A 27,698-nucleotide genomic window follows, 5' to 3' on the forward strand; every position below is an offset into this window, starting at 1 on the left:
AGCCATGTTTAAGATGACCTCCTGAGTTCCATACTACTAATTTCCATCTAATCCACCCTACAGCTAAGGCTTCTAAATATAATTTATCAACTTCACAAATCAACGTGGCTAATAAGTAAAAAGCCACTTGGATAGCCAGAATTGGTGGTACATAACCTTAGTGTTGATACTAGGAAGGTTAAGGCAGATGTACCATGAATTCATCTGGGTTCCATAGAACATGACACTTGAAAAATAAAGAAATAGCCAGGTTACAGTAATTTTCAATTTTTATTTTACTACTTTTATCACATGAAAATGTTTTAAGCCAAATTTTTATTAGTCAAATATAATGGTTAAAAGTAAAAATAATTAAATGGTAATATTAAATAGCAGTAGCACAGTTATATTTTATTATATGTTGAAAAACTGGACAAATTACTTTTAATGTTTAATGTTCTTTTATAATACTAACCAAAAAAAACATTTAAAACTATCTCCAAAATTAGCTGCTATTTAAACAAATACTGTTAGACATAATCAAATTAACAGAGTCCTCTTTCACAGTTTAAGAAGGGTTAAGCAATTTAAAAGTAAAGGAGGAAAAAAGAACACATATATAATTTTTAATTTATATTTTTATATAATGTGCCAAATATTTGACCCTCAAAAGAAAGATTACAAACTTCATATTACTGTTCAGGTTAAAACCCCCTTTAAATTAGAAAAAGTTACAGTTCACTACATGTATTTTCTTTAACAAGTAGACTACAGCAATAATAGGAATGGACTTTCAGTTGGTATAGACACTTTACTTGTGCAGGGTGTTGGTAATCAATGTGAACCTCTGCCTCACGAACTCTCTTTTTTGCTCCAGAAAGTTTTCAATACTATTGGCTTCTTTGAAGAGTCCATCTAGCTCGTCAATGTAAGATGCATCTACTGCTGCTCTCTCACTAATAGGGAAAAAGGCTTGATATTAAAATGAGTTATAAAGTCTAGACACGTCATCATTGTCAAGTTCTTTATACTGTATCTGTTAACTATTTCAATTTCATGGCTTTGCTCATGACAGAGCTTAATTAATTTACTAATATTATTCAAGAAAAAGTTAAATCAGTTTAGCAAATATTTTTGACTACTTAAAAAGTCTCCTGACACAGAGAAAGTGCATCTTATACACTTTAATTATAAATTATAAATTAAAATTGAACAAACTATTACTCAGATACAGTGACTGTCCAGTAGCTTATAAAGCACCTTGTAACACTTCAAATTCTCAGGCCAATACTTAAATTCAGCCTTGAAATGTATACTAATAAAACATAAATATTCAAAATATTTATCTTTTAATATAACCCCATTAACATTAATTTCACCAAATAATACTATTCTCAAAGAGATAGCTGAATAAAATTTTAAAGGTACTATCATCTAGAGACCAAGATACATCCATTCTGGTAGTAGCACTAGAAATATGAAAAGTGATGTTTGGACAAGTTGGGGATTACACCCTTAAAATAATCAACTCATCTATTATAAGGAATCGAGACAAAATTGTAACTTCAATTTTCTAGTTACCAGATAAGATTTTTAAGCCACGGAATTAAAATTTTTACTTCATTTTTCAGAAGGAAAGAATTTCTAACAAAAATACTCGAAAAATGCCATAATTACTTGCCTCAAAAGCTTTGCATATGTAGACAACATCAGATTAATTTCCTTGCTCATATCTGTTCAAAAAATTGAGTAGGTTGTAAAATCTAACAAAGCTTCTGCATGATACAGTCAATCACATAAATATAATCATTATTTATACATCACCACTCAAATCCTTCTCCAGGGTTTCCTCTTTATAAAGGAGTCCAGAACATTCAGAGAAAGAAGAATCCGATTTTCCAAGAGAGGGTACTTGTGGACTATCTGACACCTGAGGCTAAGAAAAGAAAGAAAACAGATCAATGGTAAGATCTTTCAGACATATATATTCTGTTTATTAAAAAAGCAAACCAAACATTTTTCAGAGGGGTTGTGTACGGTTCTGTACTACAGTGTTTGCCTAGCATCCTTAAGGCTGTAGGTTCAATCCCCAGTATTTCAGAATTAGAAATGAAACTCTGTGCTTGAGCCTGGGGATTATTTCAGTGGGAAACACTAGACTAGGAAAGCACTGAAAAATACAAAAACAAAAAACAAAAAACTCAGACACGCTAGAGATTCCATACCAGTTATAAAATTTTTATCATCAAGGAAAACTTTAGACACAAGAGACATCTTGCTCAAAATACTAAATTTTGTTCAGTTTTGAGATTTTGAAAATGGCTTTTAACTCTTAACGAAAACCAGTCTTTTATCTTGCACCAGTGGATATTTTTATAATAACATGATAACTGTACTTTAGACAACAGACAAATGGCTGCAAGATTTTGCAATATAGAGACTGGCGAGGTGGCTCAGCAGTAAAAGGAAGCCCTAACCACTGAAATCTGATGATCTAAGTACAATCTCCAGACTTGCCTACGGCATGTAAGAATTTTACTCATCTTAGCAAATAATTATGCATGTAAACTCCCATGTACCAAAAAGACATGGACTCACTTTGGTTACTTTTAAGGCCATAAACTACCAAGAAGAAATCCCCAAGTAGATTTTTATAGGTCTGTTCTTAATGGAAAAGCTAGGTGGAGTCAACCTAGTCCCTGCTAGGACCATCCTACCTCTGGGACTATGAGAACACTAAATTCTACTTACCAATAGCACTTTCTCGAAGAAAAGAAATCAGAAATGGGTAAAATACAACAAAAGGCTCCAGGAGCATAAAGCTTACCTCCGATTCTCTTGACCTCTTGCAGTTTCTAGAATCAGGTTTTACGAGGTGGTTTGCCATCATACTCTGGAGGTACAAACTATAAAGTTTAGAGATTTGTCAATTTAGGTATGAGCTCCACACTACACTTCTCTTCACTTTTCCCACTTCTACCATCATTAATTTCTGCTCTCCTGATCTGCCACCTAAATTTAATTTCTCCAGTCTCTATTTCATCTTATCTCTCAAAACATTTCATTCAAAAACCTTCTGGGTCAGTAAACTCAAGTTTTATCACATAGCATCCAAGGTCCTCCATCATCTGAGACCAACTTAACTATTCATACCATTTTCAACTACTCGTCTATATAAAATGAGCTCAACTAACCTCACTGGCAATTCTATCTTGTTTTAGCACCAGAACATTTAAGGTTCTTCCGTCTTTATAAAATTTTAATGTTAAAATTAAGAGGTTAGATGCTCTTGGGACCCTCTTCCTCCTACTGAGTTGCCTCATCCAGCCTTGATATGAGGGTTTGTACATAGTCTTATTGTAGCTTGTTATGCCATGCTCAGTTGAGATCTCTAAGAGGCCTGCTCTTTTATGAAGGGAAGTGGAGGAGGAGTGGATCTAGGGGAGGGGGGAGGGAGGAGGGAGGAGGGAGGAGGGAGGGGAAACTGAGGTAGGAATGTAATATATGAGAGAAGAATAAATTTTTTATTTATTTATTTATTTTTTATTTTTTGGTTTTTCGAGACAGGGTTTCTCTGTGTAGCTTTGGAGACCAGGCTGGCCTCGAACTCACAGAGATCCGCCTGGCTCTGCCTCCCGAGTGCTGGGATTAAAGGCGTGTGCCACCACCGCCCGGCAAGAATAAATTTTTTAAAAACTAGAGTTTGGAGTTCCCCTTTCTTCCTTCTCGAAAGAAGGACAGAGTGAGGGGAGCGCTAGAGATGGTTGATCACCTGTAAACAAATAAAACTGGGCTATCCCAGAAACAAGATCTCTTCATTCTTCTAATGTGATGTTGTTTCCATTGCCCTACCCATACCTTAATATGGCACCAAATTGCTTCCCCATAAATTCTGAAGCTATTTTCCTAAGAATCTGAACTGTTAAGGTTTAAACTTGAAAAGACAATGAAACTTAAAAGGATGGTCTCTATATCTTAGAGTTGAAGAACTATTTACATTCAAATAATCGATTTGTTTCTCTTTTTTGTTTGTTTGTTTTTTGAGACAGGGTTTCTCTGTGCAGCCCTGGCTGTCCTGGAACTCTCTCTGTAGTCCAGGCTGACCTTGAACTCAGAGACCTTGAACTCAGAGATCTACCTGCTTCTGCCTCCCAGTGCTGGGATTAAAGGCCACATGACTGGTTCTGTTTCTTTTAAATACCATGAGTTAGATAATTATAGGAAATCATATCATATATGTATATGATATGATGGGGAAAAGCGCAAAAAGCAAATTATAAAGATGTTTCTAATTTCAGCATGTACTTCTGAGTGCCTACCATCAGGGTACTAAGTTGAAGCACTAGCATAGTAACATGCAGAAAATGCACAATAGATGCACTGACATTCCTAAAGAATCGAAACCAACACAAGCTAAAAGCCTTTTTCCTTTTTTTTGGAGCTGAGGATCGAACCCAGGGCCTTGTGCTTGCTAGGCAAGCGCTCTACCACTGAGCTAAATCCCCAACCCCCTTCTTCTTCCCCTTTTAGTTTTCCCTTTTCTGCTTCTTACTTCCTTTCTCAAACTAACAGTGCACGCGCGCGCGCGCACACACACACACACACACACACACACACACAAAAACTTCTATAGTTAGGTAATTCTGTGTTTGTAAAAGTGATTTCTGTCATCATTTAAGACTCCTAAATAGCCGAAGTCTGGATTAACAGGCGGGCCCTTCCCCTATGAAAATATCAGCGACTTGGGGCTACGTCACCCAAGGTGTCACCTTGTGCAACTGTTCGTGGTTGTTAGTCTGGGATTTCGTGGTTGTTAGTCTAGGACTTGGGGCTACGTCACCCAAGGTGTCACCTTGTGCAACTGTTCGTGGTTGTTAGTCTGGGATTTCCTTCGGCGGGCGGAGTATGGTTTGGTTTCAGATTTTCTGGGACTGAGACTCACCACATAAACCAAGCTAGCCTGGAACCCATCGGGTAGCCGAGGCTGGACGCAAACTCGCAGCAATCCTCCTGTCCCCGTGCTCCGAGTGCTGGGACTACAGGTGTGTGCTACCACCGCCGCTCCCGCCTTCTGCCGTGCTCCCTTCACTGCGCTGGTGCCTCCTCACGCCATTTCCCCGCCTCTTTCCCTCACCGCCCTCGCCCCTTCCGGTTGGCGCCCCATGCCAGCCCCCGGCCCCGGAGAGGCCGTGCCCATCCCCACCCGCTGCTTTCCTTCCCCCTCGAGGTCCCCATCACGCGCGCTCACCCTCTTGTCCCACTCGCGAGGGGAGATTCGGCCACGACCTGCCCTCCTCAGAAGCGTGGGAGCGCCAAGGCTTCGTGCTCCTCTGCGCAGGCGCCCGGGGCGCAGCTCCCGGCAGGCAGCGCGCCGGTCACGTGACCGCCTCGCTGGCTCCGTCGGCTCGGAGCCACGCTTCCGCTGATTTCCCGCCTTTTCCCTCTGGCCTTGGAACCTTCGAGAAACAGAAAGCTCGCTTCCCACCCTGTGGAGAAGGAAGAGTAAACTTGGAAACTGGTCTCCAGGAAGGAGAGAGGCGTTGCCAGGGGCAGCCGGGCTTGTGCCAGGGCCAGGAGTCTCTGAGCATTAACTGTTTCCCACCTGCTCTCTCAGGAAAGGGCATGCTCGGTGGCGCTGGCGGCATAGGGTGTGCTGGCAGGAGGCGGCTCAACCGGTTCCTCAAGCCCACAGTCTCCATCAGTGCCCCTCTATGTCATGGATATGTCAGTAAGTGTAGCTGACCTCATTAGCGTCCAAAAGGTACACTTAGTAATTCGCATGGTTCACACACTTCACTTTATTGGGTACTTTTGCAGGCTGACTTTGACCTGCGGTCTCACAGACAAACTTCCTAAACTCTTTCTGGTGTTAGTTAACCTGGTGCAGAAACAGTATATTGCCTCATAAAACAAAGGTCAATGACATGCCTCCATGAACCCTGAGCACATAATTTTACAATTTTAGAAGGCTGTTATTTAACTCGTAGTCTTTTGTTTTTGTTTTTTTTCCCCTTTTGTTAATTTACTGGTTAGTATCAAGGCTGGGAAGTGGCTAGCGAGACGGAGCATTTGCCTAACTAGAATGTTCCTTCCTTGCTATGAGAGGTGGGGGGTACTTGAAAGAGTGTTATCTGTGTTGAAATTTTTACTATCTGTAGTATGTAATACACTTTTTATAAAGTTTATGTGTTCATTTTACAGCACTTTCCTATCCTTGGATCCATTCTCCAGCACCTATAAATCAATGCATACATGTAATTCTAGCACTGGGAAGGTAGAGGCTAGAGGATCAGAAATTTAATGTTATCCTTGGCTACTTTTGAGGCTAGCCTGGACTACATGAGACAAAGTTAAAGATTGTCTTTTATTAAAAGACTATGAATGGGTGGTGGTAGTGCACACCCTTAATCCCACCACTAGGGAGGCAGGCAGATCTCTGTGAGTTTGAGGACAGCCTGGTCTACAGAGTGAGTTCCAGGACAGCTGGGGTTTATGCAGAAAAACCCTGTCTTGAAAAAAAAAAAAAAAAAGACTATGACTTTTCTAAATTTTTTTATAAACATGAAATGAAATAAAAATGTAAGGATTTAAATTTTTAAGCATTTCTAGCAAATATAATATTCACCACTCAATATTTATTTGGTTTTGTTTGTTTTTGAGACAGAGTCATACTTAAAAGTCCAGGCTAGACTGGAATTTATAATCCTCCTGCTTCAGTCTTAGCTATTCTATATTACTATCACTAGAACAGTTTTTTTTTCCAGCACCATTATTTTTAAAGGTCCATTAAATGAAAAAGTCTCCCAACCTTCACATTGTACTATATCTAAGCAGATAATTATCCATTTGGTTCCTAAAATATTTCAAAGGAAAAAAAAAGGATTCTCTCCTAATACATAAATGTTTTCATCAGATTAAAAGAAAATCATATTATATTATTTTCTGGTTTTAATGTTACCCTCATTGTGTGAGTAATGAGAAGATATGGAGGGTTCTGGTTAACCAGTGCCTTAGAATCTACCAAGGACTGTCAACAAGTCTATAAAATATATAGGACACAGAAACAGCTTACTCCAGATCATAGAAAAAAATAACTTTGTATCAAAGTCCCAAAACTTAGAAATGTACATATCATTCATCCTACATCTCTTAGAACTGGAGGAAGCTCACTGGCACTCACTCTGCTTCTGGTCACTTTGTTGTGCATGTATGGAGATGGAACCCAGCACCATGTTCTTGCTAGCCAAATGCTCTACAGTTGAGCTAACCCCACTGATCACTCTGTGACCTTACTACATTCAGCCATTTGTGTCGCTTGGAGGATGAAAACTTGCTATTTAAATTCAATCACATTTGTATTCTTACCACATTCATTTTTTAAAATGTTACTTTGTCTTCTGGTAATCCATTACACCAAGTCCCTTCAAAGACCTCACCACAAACTTCCTCTGTAATCATGGCTATGGACATGATGTTTTCATGACTTTAGGAAATTAAAACTCTACCCTGTTTTTTTTTAAGTCAAAACTACCTGCTTACACAGCATTTTATTTCCTAACTTTAGAAGCCCTCTTACCATCTCTGTACTGGAAAGAAAAAAAATCACTTTCTAATTCCATTGCTAACAAAGCAACAATTTAGCTCGTGTCCAAGTAAAAAGTCCCTACGAAATACTGCTATTCTTTCAAGGCTATATTTACACTCTTTTCTTTAGAAGTAACATTTTAGAAGGCTATATCAATGAGTTGATTCGAAAGCTGTATCAATGAGTTAAAGATAAACCTTAAAAAATAATCTCCCTCAATCATATTTCAAATATTTTAGGTCAGAAATCTGCCACCATCCTAGGACTAGATGGTTTGGGTTTGGGTTTGGGTTTGTGTTGGGGGAAGGAGCCTGCAGTACTAACATGCCACAGTATATATGTGGCAGTCAGAGGACAGGCTTCTGATGTCAGTTCTGCGCTGTCTTTGCTACCCAGGCTAGCTGGCCCTGCAGCTTTCTGGGGATTCTCCTGTCTCTACTTTGAATTTCCTGTAGGTACACTGGGATTAGACACAAGTGCTACTGTGTCCAGCTTCTAGTCTATTTTTACTCAAGTTTTTTATAAAAAAAAAAAAAAAAGAAAAAAAGAAAAAAAGTCCAATGCTGGGATAGAGGAGACAACTCAGCCAGTAAAGTTCTAGCCACACAAGCATGAGGACCTGTGTTCAATCCCCAACTAACTCACATTAAAAAAAATAATGCCTGGCTGGGCAGTGGTGGTGGTGCACACCTTTAATCCCAGCACTCGGGAAGCAGAGCCAGGTGGATCTCTGTGAGTTTGAGGTCAGCCTGGTCTACAGAGCGACATCCAGGACAGGCACCAAAACTACACAGAGAAACCATGTCTCAAAAAACAAAACAAAACAAAACAAAACAAAACAAACAAACAAAAGCCTGACATAGGGCCAGTGAGATGGCTCAGAACATAAAGGCACCTACTGCCAAGCCTAAAGGCCCAAGTTCAATCCCTGGGGCCTGCATACTGGAAGGAGAGAACCCACTCCTGCAAGTTGTCCTTTGACCTCCATATGTATACCATGGCACACAAATCCCCCACATGCACACACACATTTACACAGAAAAAAAAAAAAAACTTTTTAAAAAGCCTATTAGCATGATGGCACACACTTGTAACCCCAGCACTGAGGAGGGGGAGAGAGTCAGCTCCCTGGATCTCACTAGCCCATCACTTAGCTAGCCAAATCATGTGACAACCCCCGCCCCCAGGTCTTTTTTTGTTTTATTTTGTTTCGGAGACAGGGTTTCTCTGTGTAGTTTTGGTGCCTGTCCTGGATCTCACTCTGTAGACCAGGCTGGCCTCAAATTCATAGAGATCCACCTGGCTCTGCCTCCCGAGTGCTGGGACTAAAGGTGTGCACCACCACCGCCCGGCAACCCCCAGGTCTTAGTGAGAGACTCTGTCTCAAAAACCAGTATGCACAGTTCTGAGCAACACCACCAGAGGCTGGCTTCTGCCTCTACATGAGTGTACAACTTCCACACACCCACGCGCCCACACACACAGGAAAGATTCTAATGATATAGATTTGGCCTGGTATTTGATGTGATAATGGAGAGGCATTATGAAAATGTGCTGTTTCCAGGCCATTGAGAAGTAAATCTGAACAGCCCCTATCAAGTGTCATGTGACACCATGTTGAGCTTGGGAAGGAAAAATCCTAAATAAGGTCTTAAAAGGGGAAAAAAGAAAATACTATACAAAAATATTTATCCCCCCCCAAAAAAATATATTTTAGGTATTTGGGGTATAATATAGAAATATAATAATTTCTATATTACAGAGATTACTCCAGTGTGTTAGATGGAAGCATTTCATGCTCAAGTGTGACAAGAGCCTCAGAACCAAGAGGCCGGTGTGAGAAAGGATGCTCTAGTTAACCAAACAGGGTCATTTCCTTATGTTGCTTTCCTAACCTTCTGAAAGAGGCATGGGCCTGGGAAGGGCCAGAAACCAGCTTTTACAGAAGAGATGATTCACCAAATAGTGACATTTACATTAAAGGAAATACCCGTGTTCTCTAGCATTTTGCTGCAAGTTCTCCGTGCCTTGGAGACAGGCACCATTTGAGGCGGGTCTGAGGCGTGCCAGGGGCAGTCTCCTCCCTTGGCTACCTCCTTCCTCATTCCTCATGTCTCAGTCCTCTTCTCCCAGACTGCTGCTGGATCCACACCCAGACTGCAGGCTCTCTGGGTCTCCATGCTCTCTGTGTTCCCGGCTGCCTGCTCCAGCCGCTGACAGAGCTGCCACCTTCTACCTCTCCAGTGTCAGGAAGAGGAAAGAAGTCTCAGAGCTTCCAGACCACTTCCTCTTGGAGGGAACTATTGACCCAGGTAAGACATGTCCCTCTTTCTTTGGAAAAGCTGTCATGACAATTAGAGAGAAATAAGCTAAAACCACTATTGAGAGGAATGCGTCTCCTCTCTCTCCAAGACAGGAAGTCAGTGATCCCCTAAGGAACAGATGCAGGGGACAGGTTGTTTTCTTTACTAGATGTGGGAGAGTGTCACTCCAGGGCACAGATTCTGTTTGTCTTTTGAAAATTATTAAGGACCCTGGAGAGCTTTTCTTTCTCCTGACTGTTTTCCAATTACTGTAATGTACTGTGCTAGAAAAAAATTGAAAGCTGCAGAAATTTAATAGCCACCTAGTGGTTTATTGTAAAGTACATCACATGTATTTTTAAATAACGTTCTTGGAGACAGCCGTCTAGCCTGAACACTCTACAGCCGTTTGTATATTTACAAATCTCTTTACTGTTTGGCCCAGTGGAAGAAAGCAGGATTCTGCTTGCTTTGTTTTCATACTGTTGCGATGGTACACAGACTTCGCCTCTGATACTTTCTTGTCCACTTGTGAGAATACGAGATCTGAAAGGCAAGTGGATTCTAGGATTACCAGAAACAGTCTCGGCTACCCTATGAGCCACTCCGAACCTCTGCTTTGGAGCGATGAAACAAGATTTTCTTTCAAGGACGTCTCAACTCCAAACCACTTTTGTCAAAGCAAAAAAGACCTAGTGCAAGGCTGATAATCAAGAAGATCTGCAGGAAGTCTTGGGCAGGTCTGTACTTGGATAACATAGCATTCCCCAGGAAGACTATTTTACAAGGGAGGGGCTGAATAAAATTATCCCTATTTTTTGTTTTGTTTTGTATTTTTTATTTTTTATTTATTTTTATTTTTTTATGTGTATTGGTGTTTTGCCTGTGTGACAGTGTTGGAGCCCCTGGAACTGGAGTTACAGACAGTTGTTAGCTGCCATGCGGGTGCTGGGAATTGAACCTGGGTCCTCTGGAAGAGTAGTCAGTGCTCTTAACCGCTGAGCCATCTCTCCAGCCCCAATTATCGCTATTTTGAAGTCAAAGAACAAACCCAATCAAGATGTCTTTAATCTCTTTACTTTTTGCCTATTTTTAGCTGACCAAATTCTCTGACACGCTCCTGCAGAATACCTTACCTCTCACCTGCAGCGCTTTCCCAGGGCTGTTAACCAGGGTCTGACTCTTCCATAGGACTGTCAAACCCCTCCATAGTCTTCTGTTCACTGCAGGAGAGAACTGCTCCACCCGCCACCCCACCCCACCCCACCACACCACACCACTGTTTCCCATCACACAAGTACCCTTCCCCAGTGCCCTCCTCCTCGCCGTCTTCAAAATTAACACTGACTCTCCTTTCACACATTCAGGTATGTCAGGTTCATTTGACCTCTTTTGTCAAGTCTATATTTAACAGTTGATTAAATATACCTGTCATTAATGATCTAATTTCCTGTTGTGTTCTGCCCCCATTGCTTCCACATCCCACGTACACACATTTGTGCGATAGCCCAACTGTCAAGGGCTAACTGACTTACTGAACTGAAATGTCACCTGGCCGGCCGGTGAGGTGGCTCAACAGGTACTAGAGCTGCCTCAAAGCCTGCTGACTGAGATTGATCCAGGGGACCATGTAAAAATGGAAGGAGAGACTCGACTCCACAAAGTTGTCCCTGACCTCCACACATATGCCGTCGTATACTCATGCACACAAACTAAATACAGGCGTTTTGGGTTTGGTTTGGTTTGTTTGGTTTCTTTTTGTTTGTTTATTTGTTTGAGACAGGGCTTCATTATGTAGCACTGGCTGTCCTTAAACTATGTAGACTAGGATGGACTTGAACTCACAGAGATCATCTGCTTCTGTCTCCCGAGTGCTGAGATTAAAGGTGTGCACTGCTATACCTGGCTACAATAAAGGTATTTTTAAGAAGAATCAAAATGTTGAGTGTTGATCTTGCTGCTGTCAAGACGACTTCCCACCTGATTGTAGAGATTTAATCATGTAGCAGGGCCCTCTGTTCTGCCCATACCTAGTCCACAGAACTGGAGTTCCACAGAGAGGGCAAGTGGGATCATAGTTGCTCTTCAAGTTCAAGGTATTTTACTTTTAATGCAATACTACATTTTTAAACTCCTAGCAATTTAAAAATTCTGGCTGAGCCGGGCGGTGGTGGCGCACGCCTTTAATCCCAGCACTCGGGAGGCAGAGCCAGGCGGATCTCTGTGAGTTCGAGGCCAGCCTGGGCTACCAAGTAAGTCCCAGGAAAGGCGCAAAGCTACACAGAGAAACCCTGTCTCGAAAAACCAAAAAAAAAAAAAAAAAAAAAAAAAAAAATTCTGGCTGAATAAGATTCTATAGCTGTGTATTGCCTTCCAGTGGTTCTCAGCCTTCCTAATGCTGTGACTCTTTAATACAGTTCCTCATGGTGTGTGGTGACCCCAGCCATAAAATTATTTTTGTTGCTACTTCATAACTGTAATTCTGCTACTGTTATGAATCATAATGTAAAAATCTTTGTTTCTGATGGTCTTAGGAGACCCCTGTGACAGTGTTGAGCCCCACACGTTGAGAACCACCACAGGAGGAAGCGGCTGCTGGGACATTTGTCCCATATAAATGGTCTTTCGTGGCAGCTTTAACTACAGCCTAGAATTGCAGAATGCTGGGGCTGGAAAAGACCTTAAAGCTTGACCACCAGCTTCCTTGTTTTCCAAATGAGGAAACTGAGACCCTTCCCCCCAAAATTAAGTAACTTGTCCCAGACAAAATTGGAACCCATGTGACCTAATTTTCATCATGATATTTAGCCATTCACTCTCTGTGGGCTAATTTTCAAAGGTTTATACAACTTTTTTTGTTTTAAAGACCCAATGTTTGCTATATGCTCCTAGGAGGCTCTTTATAAGAATATTAGGTGAAGGCTGGAGAGATGCCAAGGCTGGAAAAGTACTCCAGGACCTGTGTTCAATCTCCAGAATGCAAGTTTAAAAAGCAAACAAAACTGAGTGGTGCAGTGAGCTGCTAACCCAGTGCTAAGGTGACAGGAACAGTTGGATCCATCATGGAGCTTGCTGACCATCCAGTTTAGCCAGCAGGCAAGTGCCAAGACACTGAGAGGTACTGTCTCAAAAAAAGGTGTGGCCAGCAAATTAACTCAGAGGGTAAGGGTGCCTGCCACCAACCCTTGCCCCAGAAATGACTTCTGCAAGTTGTCCTCTGACCTTAGACATGTAGACACACGCACAAATAAATACTGTTTCTTTATTTTTTAAAAGGATGGATGGTACTTAATGAATAATACCCATAATTGTCCTCTGATACACACACACACACACACACACACACACACACACATGCATGTGCATGCACAAACACTTACACACACATACACATGCAAGAGACTATCAGATAAACTATTAGATAAATGTTAAGGCACTCTTGGCCACTGGGAACTGTATGTCATAGATTCTGTCAATTATTACAATTGTGCATGTGCATGAGACAGATTAGAATTGAGGAAGCCAAGAAACATGGGTGAGAAGGAGTCAGAGAAACATGGGAAGAGGAGTGAAGAGGAGATTACATTTGCAGTCACAATGCACTGAGAGCTAACTGAAGTGGGGACAAAGTAAGTGAAAACTTCAGACTAAATATATGAAACAAAACAAATTTTAAAAAAAGGAGAGTGAGAGTCTTACACTTTGAGTAATCTGTTTTCAGGTTCCCCTTGTTTTCTTTCTTTCACTGAGTTTTAGAGGGGAGTTCTAAGGTCTGTCCCCCAAAATAGAATGTATTGGCTACACTATGACCCAAGTGACTTTTGAAAAACTTAGGTTGAACCTGTCTTTCTCCTACCCAAGGAGATCAAACTTTTCAGCCTGAGGAAACAAGACTTATTTCCTGGTTTGTGGCAAAGGAACTACACTGCAAGTGCCTCTAATTTAAATTAAGGCAAAATTGAAATAATGTAACAGGAAAATAATGGTTTAACTTTATAAGTAATTGGAAATAATATGAATATTTTCAAATTAAATACTTGGTCTAGCTGGGAGGTGGTGGTGCATGCCTTTAATCCCAGCACTCAGGAAGCAGAGGCAGGCGGATCTCTGCAAGTTTGAGGCCAGCCTAGTCTACAAAGAGAATTCTAGGACAGCCAGGACTACATAGTGAAACCCTGTCTTAAAAAAACTAACTAAATAAATAAACAAACAAACAAACAAATAAATAAAATACTTGGTTTAGATTGGCGTAATTTCAGAGCTGCTAGGCCAGGGGGTTGGTAAACTCTTTGTACTATTGCCAAGTGGAAGAAGACCTTACCCTGGTTGGATTATCTGCCTCCACCACTATGGCATAAATTAAGCTGTTCCTTCCAGATTTCAGCTCTCCCACTGAGCCCTAGTTCCAACCTTCCCCCTCCCTTTTTTTTACATTTGTGGGGGAGGGGAGACAGGAGCTAAATTACCTAAGCTGACCTTGAACTCATTCTGAGTTACCCAAGCAGGCCTCCTGTCTCTACCACCCTTGTAATTGGGGTTACAGGCCTATGCCAGACTGGATTATAATGCTAGTATACATTTTATTACAATGTATGCATGTGCATGAGACAGGTGTGTGGGAGTTAAAGGACACTTTTTGTGGAGTCAGTTCTCTCCACCTTTATGTGAGTTCTGGGAATCAAACTCAGATCTCCAGACATGTGTGGCAAGTGGCCAGAACCATCTCACCAGCCATTTAATACTATTTTTCATCATAGTTATTTCCTTTTCCTTTTGCCTTTTTGAGACAGGGTCTCGAAAAACCCAGAATGGACTCTAATTCACTGTGTAGATGAAGATAATCTTGAACTTCCTATCTCTATCTTGAACTCCAGGCCTTTTCCTACTAAGTGTGATGACTGGTGTACACCAACACACCCAGGTTTCAATATCTGATAACAATGTTATCAAGGTATTAAGGGGCATTGTTACTATTTGTGATATGAACAATCTCTAAGTATGTAAGTACAAGTAAGATGCAAGAATACAGCATTAAGAGGGCCAAAGTACCACCATGATAAGGTGTGAGGGGAAAGGACTCTACAAAGCATTGTTAATCATGCTGAGAAGGTGGATGGAAAGAAGGCATGCATCCATGTTGATGGCTGTCAATATGTGCCCCCCAAGAATGGTGCCTCCGTACTGTTACATTTATTATCAAGGACTAAATAATCTTGGATGTGGGATCTTCAGAAACACATCCTTTCGGAAAGCTGTGACTACATTTATGCTTTGTATGGTAAAATGATGAAAAACTCAAGCAAGCCTTGTTCTCCCAACCTCCCTGCTCCTTGGCCCTTGACAAGGCTGCTCCTCTGTCCTTACTGAACTAACACCACTAGGAAACCTTCTCCAACACCACCATGAGGTTTCTTGCAATTCCAGCTCCTACAGCATGCATTATACTTTGTCTCACCCACCGGCGTCTGAGTCACTGGTAGATGGGAGCTAAGTGTCATTCAGCTTCTAGCCCCAGCTGACTCATATTAGATGTTTAGTGATTAAATGGTAAACAAGTTCAAGAATTATGGGGAAGAGTGGTTGTTTTGTTTGATATTATTATTGTAATTTTTTAAGGGAGGAGCCTTGCGTGTGCCAGCCAAGCTCTCAAACACTGGGCCACATGCCTAACCTCTGTTTTTTTGAGGCAAGGTCCCACCATGTAGCCCAGGGAGGCCTCTCTCTAATTCATTATCCTACAGCTTTGGCTTCTTGATATTAGGAATACAGACATGTACCACCAGACCCATTTAGGAGTGGTAAATTAATACATTATTTATTTATTTTATGTATATGGATGTTTTGCCTGCATGTACCACTGCTGTCTGTGGAGGCCAGGAGAGGGCATTGGATCCCCTGGAACTGGAGTTATGGATGATTGTGAGCCACCGTGTGGGTGCTGAAAATGGACCTGGGTCCTCTCGAAGCCAGTGCTCTTAACCACTGAGCTGTCTCTCCAGGCATAGGAGTAGTATTTTTAGGATAACTGACTAAATCCTTCTCTAGGGTCATTCAATCAATGACTAATTAAATACTCACTATAGTAAATACTAGTAATTTAAAAACACAATTTTTGACCATAGTGTTTGCTGTATTCCAGGTAAATTACTTTTGAAAACTATGGGCTGGGCAGTGGTGGTGTACACCTTTAATTCCAGTACTCAGGAGGCAGAGGCAGACAGATCTCTGTGAGTTCGAGGCCAGCCTGGTCTACAGAGCAAGTTTCAGGACAGCCAGGACTATCCAGAGAAACCCTGTCTTAAAAAACAAAAAACAAAAACAAACAAAAAAGGCAGAAAGATATATACATTGTATAATATTAGAAAAGACAACATAAGCCATTTATTCACTAATAATGAATCAAAATAGAGTCCCACTCTTTACTCCTCTGGTCCCCTTCCTCCTTCAAATCATCTCCCTTCTACTTTTCATAGTTTTTAAATCTAGATTCTGCATCTGAGAGAAAATATCTTATATTTGTCATTCTGAGTCTGGCTTATTTCATTTAAGATGGTGACTTCCAGTTCCAAGCATTTTTCCACCACGAAATGTAATTCATCCTTTATGGCTGAATAATACCCTGTTGTATTATTTCATTCATTCATCTGCCGGTGGACACCAACTGATTCTATAACTTGGCTCTGGTGAACAGTGCCCTGAGTAACACAGATGTGCAGGTATCCCCACTGTGTGTGTGGCTTTGACTTATTTGGGTATATTCCTAGGAATGATATACCAGGATAATATGATAATTCTCTTTTTTGTTTTTTGAGAGACCTCCATTTTGATATCCACAGAGGTTAAACTAAGCTACATTTCTATCAGGAATGTAGAAGGATTCTTTTTTCTCTACATCCTTGCCAGCTTGTTAGGGATTTCTTTTTTTGTTTTGTTTTTGTTTTTGTGTTTTCCTGATGATAGGTATTCTGACTGGGGTGAAATGGAAACTCAACGTAACTTTTATAAGACTTATTTTTTATTGTTCTAAATTATGTGTGTGCTTGTGCTTCTGTGGAGGGGTATGTGCATGTGAGTATAAGTTCCCATGGAGACCAGAGACATCAGATCACCTGGAGCTGGTAATTATAGGCAATTGTGAGCAGCCTGATGTAGGTGCTGGGAACTGAACTCAGATCCTCTGCAAGAGCAGTACAAGTTCTCAGCCAATGAGCCATCTCTCCAGCTCCTCAATGTATTTTTAATTTCTCTGGGAGCTAAAGGTGTGACCCTTTTTTTCATGCATTTATCAGCCGTTTGTACTTCTTTTGAAAACTGCATGTTCAGGTCCTTTACCCATTTATTAATTGTAATATAAAATATATTTAATAACTATTTACATTTGGATATAAGGAACTAAACCTAGGTCAAACTGTTAAAACATCTACCATGTAATAAATACTTTAGGTTAGCTTCATTAAAATTAAGTTTTTCAACTGAGTTTTAATTTCCTTCTCCTACTGTAAGTACTCGGTCTCAGATTATGCTAAAAACATTTAGTGAGTTCTTAAGAGCACAGATTTATAAATACTCCCCTAAATACTACTGTTTTCAATAGCTATAACAGAATACCTAAAGCTAGACAATTTAGAGGGGGGGTTGGGGGTCAGCAGTGGAGAGGGAGGGAGACAGAAAGAGACAGAGAGAACTTAAAAGTAATAAATACGGATGGTCTGTGACCATTTGTAACTAGAGCTCCAGGGTATCCAAAGACACACACACACACACACACACACACACACACACACACACACACAGAGAGAGAGAGAGAGAGAGAGAGAGAGAGAGAGAGAGAGAAAATAGATCTTCTTAAAAGTGCCCTCTCATGAGAAAAAGCACTAATCCCTTCCTTCCTGTGGGCTCCACTTTAATGTTATGTAATTCCAAACATCTCCACAAAGCTTCACCTCCTGCACTGACACATAGAGACCAAGTCCCAACACTAGTCTTCGTGGCTACAAACCATAAAAACAATTAACAGCTGTGACTCAGTCACAGTCCTGGGAGCTCCATCCATTAACAGCCCTCAATGCACAAGACACCAGCTGCTCTCTAGAACATTCCTGTGGTGTAGGGGAAGTTTGAAGTTTTCCCCTGAAGGTGCCATATTTGAGTCTGCTGAAATAAGACTACAATCAATAGATTATCAGGAGCAAAGGCTACAAGAGATCGTTAACTCACACAAGGACCTGAGCTACACGAAACAGGAAAATATTCGAAGCCAGAGAGGTGAAGTTTGGATACGTTCCTCAGAGAGGAAGTGGAAGTAAGGTTTGCAGGTGGCTTTAAAGAGTGTTGAATAACTGTTGGGGGAGTGTGGCCCCTGAGGCAGGATTATGATTTCAACAGGACCCTGTCTCAAAAGAGAAAAAAAAAAACCAAAAAATGAAAAAACCCTAAACGACTGAAGGTAATCGTGTTCCTCTTCGGTGGACCCGCCTTCAGGAGACAGTGAGCTGCAGAGAAGTCTCTTTCCTACCTTAGGTGAGGAAGGGGTCAAGAGAACCTGCCGGTGACCACAGGAGGGAGCAGAGAGACCCTGAGGATGCTGCTTTCATCCAGCCCGTTATTTTCACATTAATGTACATGCAGGAAACACATGAAGTTAGAATGGTTATTAAAAGCTGAGGAGGCAGTTGTTGAGACAGGGCCTTAGGGAGCAATCTTACTGCATAGTCTTGAACTCCAGATCCTTCTGACTCAACCTCACAAGTGCTGTCGAAAACAACCTATCAACTTTATAGAGTGCTTTTGTGTTCCTTATTAATACATTAAGCAACAAGATCTATTAGGGTAATTTCAAAACGATAAAGAGCTGAAGACATATTTCAAGACTCCTGGTAGCAACAGTAGCTGATAATAAGCAAGCATTTCTATTAGTAGCAGGGTCAGGGCACTGTGGTTTGTTCCCTGCATAACACCAGGAGGGGTACTACATTTTAGCTTAGAAATAAATGGGAATAAATATGTATTTTTTTCTACCCAAAGTCACAGATTTCTCATACTTAGAACTCCATGACAAACCCTTATTCCATGACAAAATTCTGAAAGGCTATACACATGTAAATGTAGAGGAGGGTGAAGAAAAGGGAAAAAGCAAATACAATGAGGTTTTGGGTTGGGTTTTTTTTTTTTGGCAGAAACATTATATTTATGTATTACTCATACACAAACACTTCAGATCAAAAGCTGCTGCTGCCTTCAGAAGGAACCCACAAATGTCAGAGCCTTTTCCCACACTGCCCCAAATACCGCTTTCTTCTGCCTCCTCTCCTTCACCACTATAACAGTGAGGTCATGAACCTTCAGCATCTCATCTACAGGAAGCTACTGGGTTTAAGTTCAGGTTAAGTTCATCCCCAGTTAAGGATGTATTTCTAGCATCCTCAGTGAACTTGAAACTAATCATTCAATAATGAGCCATATATTCACCCTTTAAAATATTATGAAACAGCACTCTCCTGATTCCAGACAGCTAACAGTTTATAAAAGACTATAAACATGAGTGTGCTAGACTGATACTTCACATTTATTAAACATCACAGTATTCATCAGCATACTGAATGATAAATGACTTTCAAATGTGGAGGTTTAGAAGGTAACATTAAGGAACTGGAGAGGTGGCTCAGCAGTTAAGAGCACTGGCTACTCTTCTAGAGGACTGGGGTTCTGTTTCCAACACCTACATGGTGCCTCACAATCATCTGTAACTCCAGTTCGAGGGCATCCAGTGACTTCTGGCCTCCATGAGAACTGCATACGTGTGGTGCACAGACATACATGCAAGGAAAGCACCAAATACATAAAACAAAACAAATCTTTTTTAAAAGAAAGAGGTTTGTTCATTTTATGTGTACAAAGAGCAGTCTTTGCCTCCTCATGGGTGACTCTTTGCTTTCATTAGGAATAACGATGGCTGCCGTGCCAGAAGGCTTTTGCATCAACTTCAAGGAAATGATATTTATTGACAACACACTTTACTTTTTGCGTAAGTCTAAATCAATAAGACAAATGCAGGGCTCAGATACAGGTATTCAACTAGAAAGGAAATCATGAAGTGAGCTTGGACTTCTGTTGGTCATCAGATTCTACTGTAATGTTAATGACCTCCCTCTCTAAAAATAATCAGAAGATTCTCAGGGTCCCAGTGCCCTGCCCTATGTCATGGGGTGGCACTCCAGCAGTAGCTCACCAAGATGGTGTCTGATGCCCATCATGGAAATGTACCATTGAGGAAACATTGTCTCCCAAAAAAAGATACAATTCATGGTATTCTAGGACTAGAGTTCTGTGTACACCATTCATGTGAATATATTTAACCAAAAAAAAAAAAAAGATTCTAAGTTTCCATTGGCGATTTGACTTCACTGAAAGTTCAGCTTTCTTTGGAAGCTTTCTGGAAAATCCTTAGATGTCTTTCCATTTAAACAATAAATTTAAAGGAAAGTTTGCCACTTTATTAAAACTTTTTTATTTACAAATCCTGGGTTTAAATATTTTAATTATTACTGTTTTATTTTATGTGCACAGGTGTTTCTCCTGCATGTATGTCTGTGTGCTATGTGCATGCAGTGCCTTTGAGGCCATAAAATAGCGTTGGATCCCCCTGGAACTGATGTTATAGATGGTTGTGAGCTGCCATGTGGGTGCTGGGAATTGAACCTGGGTCCTTTGGAAGAGCAGACAGTGTTTTTAACCACTGAGCCATCTCTCCAGCCCTGGATTTAAGTCTTATACCGAACATACTTGAGCACACACAAGCCCTGTTATGGGCTCCTGAGTGTTTGTCATCTGATATTCCTGATGGAGGCCAACAGAGCCCATCACCATTCCACAAAGGTTAGGGAGTGAGGAGTGGGGCCAGGCATGGTGGCACACACCTTTAATCCCAGCACTTAGAAGGAAGAGGCAGGCGGATCTCTGTAGGTTGGAGGACAGCCTGGTTTACAAAGTGAGTTAGTTCCAGGGCAGCCAGAAATATTTAGTAAGACCCCAAGGAGAGAGGAAGAGAGACTGAGAGAGGTGTGGAAGGAAGAATAGAGTTGCAAAAGGGTGGGGAGGGGACATGTTAAAATGAACTATATAATTTAACATATGTTTCTCTTTTTCTCCCTTTAGCCGAAGATGATGGTAAAGTATGAATTTATTTTTCTCTCTTTGAAAATTAGAAGGTACTTGAGACACATCCATTGTCTGCTGGGAGAAACTGTCCATAGAGATGTTTCCTTGGTAGTTAATAATTACAGTTATATTAAATAGATTATCCTATGGTGAGAGCATAATAAAACTTGAATTCCTTGGCCAGTGGACTTAGGTTGTTTCCGTCTTACTACTGTTTACAGCACCCTTGCAGGATTCTTGGAGATTTCTGTTGTCTGGCTTGATTTGACACTGGTTGTTATTATATAGCCTAGACTAGCCCAGAAGTCACTATATTTCCTGGACTGGCCTCAAACTTGTGATTCTCCTGCCTTAGCCTCCCAAGTGCTAGGGTCATGAGTGTACAGCAGCATTCTTGTACAACAGTGTTAGCACATGTGTCTGTCTATTTGTTCAGGATAAAATCTAGGAAGTAAGCCAGGTGGTGGTGGCAACGCCTTTAATCTCAGCACTCAGGAGGCAGAGCCAGGCGAATCTCTGTGAGTTCGAGGCCAGCCTGGTCTACAGAGTGAGATCCAGGACAGGCACCAAAGCTACACAGAGAAACCCTGTCTTGAAAAAAAAAAAAAAATCTAGGAAGTAGAAATGCCAAGTTGGCAGAAGGAAGGGAATAATTGGCAAATCACAGCTTCAATCCATTGCACATAGCACAAGTGAGGTCTGCCTTATACACTGGGGGACACTTTTTCTATATTTTCCTTTGGTGGAGGAAAAGAAATGGTCCCTCCATTGAGTTTATAAATGTACTAGCAAGAGATAATTCCCTAGCCTGGTGTGATGGCACATGCCTTTAATCCCAGCACTTTGGGAGGCAGAGACAAGCAGATCTCTGAATTTGAGGCCAGCCCAGTCTATAGAGCAAGTTCCAGGACAGCCAAGACTATACAGAAAAAACCTGTCTTGAAAAAAATTAATTAATTAAAATATATATATGTGCATATATATATATTTAGAGAGAGAGAGAGAGAGAGAGAGAGAGAGAGAGAGAGAGAGAGGGAGGGAGGGAGAGAGAGAAGATGGATTTTTCCTTGGAACATCAGATCACAAAAAAATCTAAATGAAGACTTATTAATTATGAAAGCTCTGCCTTAGCTTAGGCTTGTTCCTAACTAGTTCTTATAACTTAAATTAACTCATCTCTATTCTTCTATTCATCTACATATTGCCACATGACTCACGACTTTTACCTCTCCTCCTGCATGTCTGTTCCCTCTGTGTTTGGCTGACAACTCCATTTTTCTTCTCCCCCGAGCTCTCTCCTGCTTTACCTCCTGCGTAGCTGTTGGCCGTTTCGTTTTTTATTAAGCCAATCACAGAGACACATCTTCACATGGTGTAAAGGACTATTCTACAATGAGGGGGGATTCCCTGGAAGGGAAAATAGAGATGGTAGGGTAAAGTTCCTGAGAGCAAGACGACTTGAAACCACAGCTGTGAGAGACAGAGCTCAACTGGGAAACAAAGTACTGACAGTTGATGAGCCTATGCTGGTACAGTTCTCACATTTGTGTAAATAGGTTGAAGATTTTTTGAGTTTTTTGGTTTGGTTTTTGTTGCTGATTTGGTTTTGGTTTTTCAATACAGGGTTTCTCTGTGTAGCCCTGGCTGTCCTGGAACTCGCTCTCTAGACCAGGCTAAAACTCATAGAGATCTGCCTGCCTTTACCTCCCAAGTGTTGGGATTAAAGATGGGCACCACCACCTCACAGCTGGTTAAGGATTTAAGGTACTAACAAAATGCTGTAATGAGCCACCACAAGGTGCAGTTATGAAGGGAAGGGCAGGCAGAAGATCAGCTAGGGAAGAGGTCCCAGAGGCAGGAGACTAGAGGGCTTCGTGATGTCTAAGAACATGGACAGCATGAATAAAAGTGTAAGAAAACAAAGGAGACTAACCAGAAAGTAAAATATTCGAACCTTTGGAGAGACAGTAGTTCCGAGTGCAAACAGGAAACATGGTGTGCTTGCTCTTAGAAGCAAACTGAAACACAACAGGCTCATTGCTGCTTCTAGAACAGAGGGTTGTGCTAACTCTGGAAACAGTATTAATAGGTCTATTTGTTGATCTAACAAAACAACTTACCTTTAATGAGTCAACGTGTATTACAGGAGACCTGGAATCAGACCACTTTCGCAGGGATTGCTCTACAACTGCAGTAATACGAAATATGGATGACCAAGTTCTCTTCGTTGACAGAAACAAGCAACAACATGTGTTTGAGGATATGACTGATGCTGACATAGGGGGTACTTTTCTCTACTTATTTAAAAACACAGAGATGACCACCCACTTCTTCCCACTCTATTTTACTGCCTACTGGTAGAGTCCAGGTCACTCTGAGTCTATGTGTGTATCACCAGTTCCCCTATTTCAATTGTACTCTCCATAGAAGAACCTTTTCAGGTTGGATCCTTTATCCCCATTGGTTATAGCTGAATATACTGCTGACACCATCAAAATGCAAAGGAAAAGTAAAACACAAGCATTTCAAATAAACCTGTCTTCCACCAGAACGTGAGAGTGCCTCTCAAGATGAGCATGCTTACTTGCCTCTCAAGATAGACGTTCCAAATATCACAGTTTGGGGCCTAGTTGAATGTATATTCCTGAAAAAGTCCTATTCTAAGATTTTTGCCTTAACAAATGTTTTGAATGCTCTGTTGAACATTCAACAATTAAACATAGTCTTTAGACTTAGAATAACATTCTGTTTGGGGGTTGATTTTATTTTTTATTTGAGACAGGATATCATTATGTAGCCCTGGCCGTCCTGGAACTCACTTTGTAGACCAGGCTGCCTAAAACTCACAGAGATCTGCCTGCTTCTGCCTCCATAATGCTGGGATTAAAGGTGTGTGCATCCACACCTGGCAGGGTTCATGATATCTTTAACACACTTAAGAAAAATATCAGAAATCAAGAAATATATCAGAATATCTTTAACACTCAGAATATTTTTAACACACTCATGTTGCCTACCCAATGGTTTATAACACCCTGTAAGGATGTTTTAAGGGGTGTCTGGCTAGCTGGGTCTCATGTCTGTTGGCCATTTGGCCAAACCTGAGTTCAAGGTTGTGACTGATCTATTAAGGTGGATCTATCCTTTTGTTAAATTTCTATAGATGCCCATTTTAGGGGGAAAACTACTCTAATTAATGGCTTCACTTATTAATATTTATTTCAGCTAATGAGCCCCAGACCAGACTGATAATATTTATGTATAAAGATGATAAAGTAAGAGGACTGCCTGTAACCCTCTCTGTGAAGGATACAAAAATGTTTACCCTCTCCTGTAAGGACAAAATTATTTCCTTTAAGGTAAGATTCAACTTCATTTTAGTTTTAGTCATATTAATGCACAAAATTAAAATACAGATATCATCAGACTAACCTTCTATGTAAAGCCCAAAGAGCAGAGACAACCACTGAAATGCATGATACAGGGAACTGCCAAGCCCTTTGACTTGGTTGGCTAACTCTGTCTCTGAGCCTGTCAGAGAGGGAGAGACAGCTGAATGGTTTTTTTCTTTTAAAGATTTATTTATTTATTATATACACAGTGTTCTGTCTGCATGTTTTGCCTGCACACCAGAAAAGGGCATCAGATCTCATTATAGATGGTTGTGAGCCACCATGTGGTTGCTGGGAATTGAACTCAAGACCTCTGGAAGAGCAGTCAATGCTCTTAACCTCTGAGCCATCTCTCCAGTCCCCAGCTGAATGTTTTTTTTTTGTTTTTGTTTTTGTTTTTTTTTGAGACAGGGTTTCTCTGTGTAGCTTTGTGCCTCTCCTGGAACTCACTTGGTAGCCCAGGCTGGCCTCGAACTCACAGAGATCCGCCTGGCTCTGCCTCCCGAGTGCTGGGATTAAAGGCGTGCGCCACCACCGCCCGGCTTAGCTGAATGTTTTTATTCAAAAAGGGTTTCTTGTATCACAGACTGACCTCAAACTCAGTAGTATATAGTTGAGGGTGACCTTGAACTTTTAACCCTGCCATCTCTACTCCCAGGTGCTAGGATTACAGGTATATGTCACTGTGTCTCATGCTCAGGGTCTCCCACTAATGCAGATCTTACCCATAGCTGCCATAGACTGGGTTCGGGTAAGACCCAGCTTCATTTCCCCATCATATCACTAGAGCTCTGTGGTATAGGATTATTTCTCGTTTAGACTAGGCTTCAGCTTGGCCCTGGAGCATCTCCTGCAGCTTAAGTCTCTCCCTGAGTTGTGGTTTACCAGGCACAGCTTCAGAAGCAGATGCTAATGAGAAAGCAATTTATATTACCATCAATTCACAGCCCATACTAGTTTGGTAAATGGCAAAGAACTATGGCTGTCAATTTATCTAGTTCAGTTGAAAGCACACCTTCAGAGTCTTCTATGCATTTTAAGAGGGCAGAATGCATTAATTCTAGAGATTTCTCGATCAGTCCACAGGATCATGGGGATCTTTGCTCCCATGGGGCCAAATTAACTCCAAAATATCAGTTCTATGATTAACATAGAAGAACCTTGGGTAGTGCCCATATTTTCTAATACATCCTGAAAAGTAGACAAGATGCAAGAATAGGAAAAGCCAGGCACTCCTAGAAGTTACAGGCCCAGTGGGAAGAACTGCAGTTTCCAGACATCTAATCCAGACTAGGACCTTGGTGTCTGGACAAAAGATACGAGAATCAGTACTTGGTACTAAACTCAGGACAGAAGGGAGAGAGTACTGTAAAATGTCGTGCTTGGCAGAAAAGCAGAGCCGGGGGGCAAGGGGCTGAGTCCATGCAGCTGGGGTATTGGGGAACCCAGGATTCAGCTGTGGAACAACTGCTGGTCTCATCACACTACAGTTTAGTTTCAGGATCCCAGGAAGAAGGAGCTAAGATTCTGACACCTCCTGCACCTCTCATGGCTGATTCAGAAACTAGAGCTCCTGAGCTTAAGGGAGGATGCCATGAGTGTTTTTAGCTAAGGACGACTGAAGAAGACAAGAACTGAAATTAGCCCAAAGAGATGGTTGTCTTTGCTAGACCTTTACTTCATCGTTAGCAGACTTGGACTCCGCTTGGTGGAAGAGAACAGAAGGAAGGTCTCTGGGCATAGGGGAACCAGGAGGTCTCTGTATTGATGAGCTTGCCATGGCGGAAAAGGTCAGAATGGACAGGAAAATACGTTAGGAACTGAAGAGAGGTGGTCAGTACTCCCATTGCGCCTATATTCAGAGGGTTTTTTCTTAACTCTTGAAAAAGTAAAGCTTTAAGTCTGTTTAGTAATACACTTCTAGATAAATTGCACACGTTCAAATTGTTAAAATACTTTTTTAAAAAAATAGTTCATTTTCTGTATGCATGTCTGTGTGTATGCGCATGTTTCTTCAGAGGCCAGAACGGGGAGTCATATCCCCTGGTGCTGGAGTTCCAGGCATTTGTGAACTGCTCCATGTGGGTGCTAGGAGCCAAATTCCAGAGAGACCAGAGCAGCAAGCCATTGCTCCAGCCCCAGTTATTTATATCCTTAAAAATTATGTAATATCAGGCTGGGTGGCAGTGCCTTTAATCCTAGCCCTTGGGAGGCAGAGGCAGGCGGGTCTTTGTAAGTTCGAGGCCAGTCTAGTCTACAAATGAGTTCCAGGACAGCCAGGACTGTTACACATAGAAACCATCTCGAAAAACAAACAACAACAACAAAATTATGTAATGTGTGTTTTCTCCACAGGAAATGGATCCACCTGAAAATATCAATGCTACAGAAAGTGATCTCATATTCTTTCAGAGAGGTGTTCCAGGACATGATAAGATGCAATTTGAATCTTCACTGTATAAAGGATACTTTCTAGCTTATGAAAAGGATGGTGATTTGTTCAAACTCATTTTGAAAAAAAAGGATGAAAATGGGGATACATCTGTAATGTTCACTCTTACTAGCTTACGTCGACCTTAGGTATTAAGTGTTATTGTGTTCCAGAAAGATGATTAGAATACATGAGCCTCAGAATAATCCATTATGTGTTGCTGTAACAAAATACCTGAGGCTGCATAATTTATAAAGTAAGCAGGTTCATTTGTCTCATGTGTCTAGCCCAATTCCTACTTCCTGGTGAATGGCCCTGACTGCATTGCAACATGGAAGATAAAGGGAAAGGGATTAACTGCTCTTGAATTAGCACATGGATGAGCTTCACTTCATTTGTCCTGGAGAGAGGCATTAGTCCTTTCCAATGCTGGAGCCCTAGTGATCCGTTCAGTATCTCACCACCTCAAGACGGGGTATACCAAGTTTCCAGCACACGTATCACAGCAAATCTACTCTTGTGGGGGTAAAATAAATATCAATAATGGCCTCAACATGTCATTAAAGTGTGGTAATAATTAGATGATATTTTTTAAGATAGCATTTAGGGGCTGGAGAGATGGCTCAGAGGTTAAGAGCACTGGCTGCTCTTCCAGAGGTCCTGAGTTCAATTCCCAGCAACCACATGGTGGCTCACAACCATCTGTAATGAGATCTGGTGCCCTCTTCTGGCCTTCAGTCATATATGCTGTATACATAATAAATAAATAAATCTTTAAAAAATTTTTTTAAAAAAAATAGCATTTAGGAGGTAGAGAGATGGCTCAGTGATTCTTCCAGAGAACTCTTGTG

General features: G+C 41.2%; 2 protein-coding genes and 1 non-coding gene across 5 annotated transcripts; 1 reads left to right on the forward strand and 2 right to left on the reverse strand.

The window, feature by feature from the left end:
- Nucleotides 1-257: 257 nt before the first annotated feature.
- On the reverse strand, nucleotides 258-5,453 carry Tex12 (testis expressed 12). Of its 3 annotated transcripts, none has more exons than XM_059267826.1 (5): nucleotides 5,228-5,453; nucleotides 2,807-2,872; nucleotides 1,804-1,915; nucleotides 1,661-1,712; nucleotides 258-935 (listed from the first exon to the last, which is right to left on the reverse strand). In XM_059267826.1, exons 2-5 carry the CDS (start codon nucleotides 2,867-2,869, stop codon nucleotides 791-793), a joined length of 372 nt encoding a protein of 123 aa, XP_059123809.1. In that variant the 5' UTR covers nucleotides 2,870-2,872; nucleotides 5,228-5,453; the 3' UTR covers nucleotides 258-790. The 3 variants fall into 3 exon arrangements, with proteins under 3 accessions (XP_059123809.1, XP_059123808.1, XP_059123807.1); XM_059267825.1 differs by having other exon boundaries at nucleotides 2,807-2,885; nucleotides 5,228-5,445; XM_059267824.1 differs by lacking the exon at nucleotides 5,228-5,453 and adding an exon at nucleotides 4,922-5,117 and having other exon boundaries at nucleotides 2,807-2,885.
- On the reverse strand, nucleotides 4,414-4,486 carry Trnaa-agc (transfer RNA alanine (anticodon AGC)). Its single transcript has one exon. It is a non-coding gene; the product is annotated as a tRNA-Ala (tRNA).
- Nucleotides 5,454-9,498: 4,045 nt separating the features above from the next.
- On the forward strand, nucleotides 9,499-27,120 carry Il18 (interleukin 18). Its single transcript, XM_059267827.1, has 6 exons — nucleotides 9,499-9,876; nucleotides 19,808-19,891; nucleotides 21,022-21,033; nucleotides 23,171-23,308; nucleotides 24,250-24,383; nucleotides 26,772-27,120. The coding sequence occupies exons 1-6, from the start codon at nucleotides 9,675-9,677 to the stop codon at nucleotides 26,994-26,996; spliced, it is 795 nt and encodes a 264-aa protein (XP_059123810.1). The 5' UTR covers nucleotides 9,499-9,674; the 3' UTR covers nucleotides 26,997-27,120.
- The last annotated feature ends 578 nt before the right edge of the window (nucleotides 27,121-27,698 follow it).

Source organism: Peromyscus eremicus, chromosome 7, assembly GCF_949786415.1.
Source record: "Peromyscus eremicus chromosome 7, PerEre_H2_v1, whole genome shotgun sequence".
Lineage (NCBI taxonomy): Eukaryota > Metazoa > Chordata > Mammalia > Rodentia > Cricetidae > Peromyscus > Peromyscus eremicus.